This window comes from Cyprinodon tularosa, unplaced genomic scaffold (genome assembly GCF_016077235.1).
Source record: "Cyprinodon tularosa strain WSP-4 unplaced genomic scaffold, ASM1607723v1 ctg1190, whole genome shotgun sequence".
Lineage (NCBI taxonomy): Eukaryota > Metazoa > Chordata > Actinopteri > Cyprinodontiformes > Cyprinodontidae > Cyprinodon > Cyprinodon tularosa.
Window position 1 is genome coordinate 381,543 of NW_024037993.1, and position 8,312 is coordinate 389,854.

Sequence of the window (8,312 nt, forward strand, 5' to 3'; positions counted from 1 at the left end):
CCGTTCAGTTCGTAGAATTCTTAGTGCCCTTCTCAAGGAACAGACCCTTACCGACGACAGCCTTCAAACACTTCTTGGTGAGGTTGAAAGCATAATAAATGGCGACCCATAACTAGCGTGTCAGATGATCCATACGATTTAGATCCTCTGACCCCTAACCACCTGTTGTTGACGAAGGTACAGCCTAACCTGCCACCGGGAATTTTCAACCAGGATGATCTATACGCAAGATAGCGCTGGAGGCAAGTACAGTATCTTGCAGATCTATTCTGGCGCAGATGGACTCTCGAATACCTCCCCCTCCTCCAAGAACGTCAGAAGTGGACGAGACAGAAAAGGAATTTTGAACCTGGAGATGTGGTGCTAGTAGTAGACAGTTCATCTCCACGCAACTCATGGATCATGGGAAGAATAGTTCAAGTCCTACCTGACTCCAGTGGAACTGTACGTCGTGTCAAGTTGCAAACGAAGAACTGCATCCTGGAGAGATCTGTGCATAAGCTATGCTTATTGCAAGAAGCCATATGAAGAGAAAGAAGATAAAAGGACTCTTTTACTTTAAGATTGTTTATTTGTAGTTTATTAATAGTCTTGATTTGATGGCTCTTAGTTTAAGTTAATTATAATTGAGTAATCTTACAATATACCCAATTAGGGGCCGGATATGTAAGAGCCATAAAGCAGAAAAGATAGAATATGCAAGAAATAAGATAAAAGGACTCTTTTACTTTAAGATTGTTTATTTGTAGTTTATTAATAGTCTTGATTTGATGGCTCTTAGTTTAAGTTAATTATAATTGAGTAATCTTACAATATACCCAATTAGGGGCCGGATATGTAAGAGCCATAAAGCAGAAAAAGATAGAATATGCAAGAAATAAATACAGTTCATAGTTGCAGTTTATATTTTCTTTTATTCTTAGTTCATGTCATTGTGTATTTCATAGTTCTAAGAAAACAGTTATTGATATAAAAAATATTTGATGACTGCCCCTTTAAGTGATGTAACTGAGAACGTGCAGGTGCTGTTTTGGCAGAGCTGCATAAGGCATGGGAGCATAAAGTTTTCTTACCGTGCGTCTTCTGATTTTGTAACCCTTTTATTTCTAAGTAAAGACATAAAAACTTTAAGAACTTGTCATGTCGTGCGAGTGAAGAAATTACTGTGTCTGCAGCTCTAAGTGGTATTTTGGAAAATGAAGAAAGATTGCCACTACAATTATAGTGTTTTCTGCAGAAATTGAGCTTTAGTTATGAGACCATAACAGGCTGTTTCTGAACTGATTTTAGCTGCACTATGTGTACAAGGGAGTGAAATGTATTTATTTATGAGAGAATTTACCCAAATAAAATCTGGATCACGTACCTGTTGATGTTGAAATGCTAACTTTTTAAAAAATTTGAATTTAAATCCCAGAGATAGTTGGTATCACACATCATGGTGCTTCTATATCAAAGCAGAAAGGACAAGAAACATTTCTAAACTAAAACCAACAGTGTAAAGGTTGGAAATCAGCTTCTCCACTGGAACAGACTGTTTATGCAGCCTGTAGAACAAAAGGCAGAAATAGGGAAGCAATCAGGTTAAATTCTGACAAACGGGGTCTATAACACAGATAATAGGAGAGATTAGGTGGCTGCATGGTTGCCCGATTAAAATGAACAAACAAAACTAATAGGTCAGAATATCTTTCCTCATCTCTGGCCTCGGATCTATCAAAAACGTGTATGATGTTGGTGAATAATGTGAAATATTGTCTGAAACTGAAGTTTTGTGATCAAAAACATCATTGTGAGCAGGCAGCATCTAAAAGCATCTAAATCTGCAGAGTCCTGAAGGTTGTGATCCAGGTGGATCTGGAAGAATATGGACTGTAAAACACTCCAACACCTGTTTAAGTCTTCAGACATGCCTGTAATCTATGTAATAGATTAGCTTCATCTGGATTTATAGACAGATATAGCTGGGTATCATCAGCATCACAGTGGAAATTAATCCCATGCTGTCTAATAACTCTACCGATTGGGAGCATGTATAGTAAGTAAAGAGAAGTGGTCCTAGCACTGATCCCTGTGGTACTTCACAGGTAACCTTTGAGCATGGTGAAGATTTATCATTAACGTGAACAAACTGAAATCGGTCAGATAGATAAGATTTAAACCAGTCTAGTGCTGTTCCTTTAATTCCTTTAAAATATTCAAGTCTTTCTAAAATAATATTATGACCAACTGTATCAAATGCAGCACTAAGATCTAACAGGACAAGTACAGATATAAGTCCATTATCGGAGGCCATGAGAATATCAGTTCTGGTAATTCACGGTAGATCTTACCCTCATCTTAATGGCTCTTGGAATACTGGTCCTCAGTATAAATATTAATATGGTTTAACTAACTTTATCTGATGCCTCCTTCATTGGAGTTTCTTCAATTGGTCTGGTCAAAATTATTTTTCTTCGTGTCTTTAGAGCATTTTAATTTGGTTTGGTCAAATATCCTTTTCTATAATCAGTGAAAATAAGTATCCTGCTCTTGAGTGATACGGCTGAGTTACTTTGCTAAAATCAGCTCAACCTCTGACACATTGAGCTGGGGTATGTCTCTTCCAGGGAGAGGTGTACAGGAAGCACTGCTGAGTTTAGGGTGTCTCATTACTTCCTCATTTGCCAGACAGTCACTGTGGTGTTGGATGTAAATGCTTTACTTTCCTTAACAATTGTTTGTGGGGAAATAATTTTAGGCCAGAATGAACTTCAGGTTCCTTGATAGGATCCACTCACTCCTCAACCTCAAGGAGAGTTTGGTGCTTTTATGTGAGGTGTCCTTTATTTAACCACCAATAGAACGCCTTTTTGCTGTGTTTGTCTTTCTAGACTGCCTGCAGGATTATGTTGGAAAAGAGGAGGATTTCTCTGACCAGCAGCTCTGTGGACAGGAGAGGAAATCCAGTTTGGACCAAGAGGAGCCAGAACAACCACAGATAAAAGAAGAGCAGGAAGAACCAGAACATCCCTGGATAAAAGAGGAAACCATGGAGCTCCCCATAAGTGAGCAGGAAGAGCAGCTTGTTCTCAAGCAGGAGACTGAAGACAAACCTTTCCCATGTTTGACATGTGGAGAAAACTTTTTAAAAACAGAACTTTTAATGGATCACATGAGAACTTACACAGGTAAGAATATTTATGAATGTCAATCCTATGGCAAAATGTTCACAAAGAAATCAGTATTGATGGGAACATCAGAATTCAAAGCCAACTAAAAACCTCTTAAAGGGGAACGCTATTTGTTTTATATTGGGCCCTTGATTTTATGTTATTACATCATGTTCTACTCACCCATATGAGTTCTGTGTCATTTGGAGCTGTTCTGAAGATATTCCGTTAGGTTATGTCCAAGTAACGTCTTCCTATGGGCAACGAGATGAAGGCACAAACTAAACTGTTCATGATTTATCATTTATGATACGGCGGCATAACATGTAGGCGAATCACTGTCCCCCAGACATCCGCGGTTAGATTTTTTATATTTATATAAACCACCGGTTTTGCCAGCATCATTTTCCATCTGTTTCCTTTTGATTAAAAAAAGATTGTCTACACGTCCTCCTTCACTAAAACAGTGGCCATTTTATGACACTTGATCATCAATGTGCAAGAGCTTAGAGAGCAGCAGGTGAGGCAATTCTCAGCAGGCATGCTGCTCTTCTTCTTGTAACACTGGTTCAGTGAAAAGCTAAAGGGCTATTCCACCTGTTTTATTACAGCCTTAAGTTTTGTTAATCTGCTCTTCAATTGAAATCTATAGCAATCAGACACTTTAAACCTGGTTTATATTATTCCAAGATAGAAAAAGAATTTTTAAAACTCCCTTTTGGTTTTGACAAAGTTTTTCTGCCTTGTGAAACTTTAGAAAGAGCGCTGAAAGGGCTTTTTGTTTTGCTTCAGGGTCACATATTAACAAGGTATAATCCAGATTAAAACACGTAGTTCAATTTAGTTCTTGCACCGTATCAATCTGGGTATCTTTCTGTAGAACATGTTAACAAAAGGGAGGATCATTCAGTACAAGTCCTGGAGCTTATTGGGTATCCACCTCCCAAGTCAAGCTTTTAGCCAATCACAGCCGCAGTAGCAGGTGAGACGTATCAGGTTCTTGATTTGTTTTATGGTGTTAACTGATAAATCAAATCTTACCAAATCTGGTTGAGAGGAAAACAAAAACATATTTTCCATGCACAAAGGCAAAAATCGTGTCCTTTCACGAATTTTTCTAAAAGAAATGGAAGGTATTCTAGCTAAAAAAGGAGCAGACATATTTGTTTTCTTCAGCCTTCTGCCTCTTGTGGACATGTCGTCATACAGGTCTCTGCATTTCAGATTGTTCAAAAGGAACAATTGGCTTTGTCATATTTCTATTGTCATCCTCTGATATCTAAATGCTTTAGACTTCAGGTGTATCACAGTGATACACAGTTGCTTCACGTTAGAATGAGTCATTAAATAGGAGGAGCTTGAGCAGCATGAATCTTTCTCACAAGAATAACAAATGGTTTAACAGGAATCTAGTGTGGATTAGTTTTTACTCTAGGTTTCAGAGTGAAGTAGAAATAAACTGGGGAGGGAAAAGATTGAACTTGTTTTGTGATTGAAGTTAACATTTCTTCTGTAGAATAATGTCCATAAAAATGTCATCTATGTCAATATCACCCTGCTTTTCTTAAAATGTTCTGCATTACCCACATTGTGTCTTAAGAGGTGCATTCTGTCCTTTTACAATCCTTTTAAATCGTTTTCTACTTATTTTGTCTAAAAAGTCAGAAAGTTTACACTCTAGCTCTGCACAGAGGTCAGCAAAGACAGAATGCTAGATAAAGAGCTGGATCAGACCAGAATGGGATGCAGCTCTGGCTTTCTGGAGAGCACCTCCCTTTTATTTTGGCCCTCTGTGATGCACAAATGTAGTTCCAGTCTGTTTGCATGTAGTTAGATCAACAAAAGGATGATTAAAGTCAGGTGTCCTTTCTTTAACCCATGATAGAAATTCTTTCTGCTGTGTTTGTCTTTCCAGACTGCTTTCAAGGTTATGTTGGGAAAGAGGAGGATTTATCTGACCAGCAGCTCTATGAACAGGAGAGGAATTTCAGTTTGGACCAAGAGGAACCAGAAGCTCTGCAGATAAAAGAAGAGCAGAAAGAACCAGAACATCCCTGGACAAAAGAGGAAACCATGGAGCTCCCCATAAGTGAGCATGAAGAGCAGCTTGTTCTGAAGCAAGAGACTGAAGATACAGTAGAGAAATGTTTACCATGTTTGACATGTGGAGAAAACCTTCTGAAAAAAGAACATTTATTGGATCACATGAAAAGTCACGCAGGTCAGATTTATCAATGTCAATCCTGTGGCAAAATGTTCATGGAGAAATCTAGATTTGAGGGATGCACACAAATTCAAACAGGTGAGAAACTCTTTTGCTGTACCATTTGTTACAAGAATTTTACTGTAAAAAGTCATTTGACTTCAATGATGAGAATTCCCACTGAAGAGAAGCCTTTTGAATGTCCATCCTGTGGAAAAAGCTTCATCTCTGAGTTTGATCTTAATAATCATATCAGAATTCACACAGGTGAGAAACCTTTTTCCTGTGCCATTTGTAACAAGGATTTTACTAAAAAAGGGAGTTTGACTTCTCACATGAGAATTCACACTGGTGAGAAACCTTTTGAATGTCTGTCCTGTGGAAAAAGCTTCACTCAGAAATCTAATCTTGATAGACACATCAGATTACACTCAGATGAGAAACCTTTTTCCTGCACCATTTGTAACAAGAATTTTAATGTAAAAAGTAATTTAACAGATCACATGAGAAATCATACTGGTGAGAAGCCTTTTGAATGTCTGTCCTGTGGAAAAAGCTTCTCTCAGAAGTATAATTTTGATACACACATCAGATTACACTCAGGTGAGAAACCTTTTTCCTGTACCATTTGTAACAAGGACTTTACTAAAAAAGGTAGTTTGACTTCTCACATGAGAATTCACACTGGTGAGAAACCTTTTGAATGTCTGTCCTGTGGAAAAAGCTTCACTCAGAAATCTAATCTTGATAGACACATCAGCTTACACTCAGATGAGAAACCTTTTTCCTGCACCATTTGTAACAAGAATTTTTATGTAAAAAGTTATTTAACCAATCACATGAGAATTCATACTGGTGAGAAGCCTTTTGAATGTCTGTCCTGTGGCAAAAGCTTCACTGAGAAATCTAGTCTTGATAGACACATCAGATTACACTCAGATGAGAAACCTTTTTCCTGCACCATTTGTAACAAGAATTTTAATGTAAAAAGTAATTTAACCATTCACATGAGAATTCATACTGGTGAGAAGCCTTTTGAATGTCTGTCCTGTGGAAAAAGCTTCACTCAGAAATCTAGTATTGTCAAACACATGAGAGTTCACACAGGTGAGAAGCTTCTCCTGAATGATCTGTGACAAAGCTTTTAAAGGAAAAGTTCATTTGAGTATTGAGATGATATTTATTCATGCATGATCTGGAATGATTTCTACTTTAAAAAAAAAATTTTTCACGTTAGTCACAGCCATTAGTCACCACAGGAATGAACAGTAGAGGCGTTTTCCATGTTTGACTGGTGATAAAATGTCCATCTATTAAATCCTTCACCTCATTACATGAGAAACTCACAAGTTAATGGTCTTTTTAAAGCAAAGTTTTGAGAAAGCCATTAATTAACAACTCTGTTTACATAGAAACTAGAACAGATAAGGTGTTATATTGTTAACCTGCTAAATATTCAGGTCCTGGGTGAATATGTGGATGTGAACATTTGAAAGTTAATTATTTTGGTCCTGAGTAAATTAGATTTATTGGGCCAAAAAAAGAATGTTGCCCTAACAAAACAAAAGATGTTTACATTCACAATTTCTTAATTTTTCTGTAATGAAGGGAATAAACATAATTAAGTGCAACTGAAACACCTTAGTTACAGGTGAAGCTAGTTTGCTGTCCATACAACATGCAATTGAGAAGTTATAGATTTTTAAATAAAAAAAAAATTCAGACAAACCCCTGCTGTGCCATTTTGGCATGGTGTGGCACACCTTTTTCTGAATGAATCTGTTCAGAAAAGAAAACTCACATGTTTTATCTTTGGGACTAAGAACCTTTTAGTTGAATGATAAGCTATCGGTTGGAAATATTCCAGGAATAGAATTTTATTCAGATGAAAATATCCTCAGATAAATATAAAGTCAAAGCTAGGACAGATTTAATGAGCTTTGCTCAGTTTTGCTGATGTTTTTGGAGGATATTCTAAGAGGTCAGCTGCAAATGATCAGAGTTTAGCTCATTAGCAATGCATCAATCAGCCCTGCTACATGTGTTTTTTAAACCAGGCCCACCGAAACTCCAACTGTTTTTGGCCCAGTGTTAGAGCTATGGTCAATGGATATTAGAATGAAGTGGATCATCTATAGAGGAGACTCAGATGAAGATTTGGGACATATATAAGTGTGTGTCAGTCAAGGGTGTAACTTTGTGTTGAAAGTTGGTGGGGACGGCTCATAAGGAAAGGGAGCTACCTGCGCAACGCCTTTTTTTTGTTGGAAAGGATAAAGCCAAAAAAATGCGAATAACATTTATCAATTTAATGCTTACAGTTGAAAACATAACTGTTACAATATTCACTTATATATTTTGTGCAAAAAATATCAAATCTAAACAGACAGTACAAATCAAAGAAATCAAATAAATATATCAATTTTGTAGAACATTTATTGACGGTCAATTTTAGGTCACTTTTTAAAATTAATTTACTTTTAAACCAGGACTCGGACAAGATCTTATGGGACCTTAAGCAGAATATGATTAAGCAACTCCGTCTTTCTGTCAAGAACATCCACCAGCAGGGTATCAATACTGATTTGATAAAATCTGGGAGAGCGGACTATGTTCAACCATCCATTTTCTTTAACCTTATCCCTCAGTGGGATCAGGAGGTGCTGGTGCATATCTCTAGCCACGTTCTGGGTGAGAGGTGGGATCACCCTGGACAGGTCACCAGTCTGTCGCAGTATGTTCAACCAGCTTAAAAGCAGTGTTGGGCACGTTACTTTGAAAAAGTAATTAGTTATAGTTACTAGTTACTTCTCCCAAAAAGTAACTGAGTTACTAACTGAGTTACTCCACAATAAAAGTAACTAGTTACTAGTAAAAGTAACTATTGCGTTATTTTTGTGTTTCTTGCCCCCGTAACCCTCCCCACCCAGCCCCCACCTTCTCGCCGTGTGTTTCAA

At 37.4% G+C, this 8,312-nt stretch overlaps 1 protein-coding gene across 1 annotated transcript; it reads left to right on the forward strand.

Annotated features, from left to right (window-relative positions):
* The first annotated feature begins 2,980 nt into the window (after positions 1–2,980).
* LOC119772491 (gastrula zinc finger protein XlCGF57.1-like) lies at positions 2,981–7,661 on the forward strand. Its single transcript, XM_038268934.1, has 2 exons — positions 2,981–3,170; positions 5,068–7,661. Exons 1-2 carry the CDS (start codon positions 3,032–3,034, stop codon positions 6,489–6,491), a joined length of 1,563 nt encoding a protein of 520 aa, XP_038124862.1. The 5' UTR covers positions 2,981–3,031; the 3' UTR covers positions 6,492–7,661.
* The last annotated feature ends 651 nt before the right edge of the window (positions 7,662–8,312 follow it).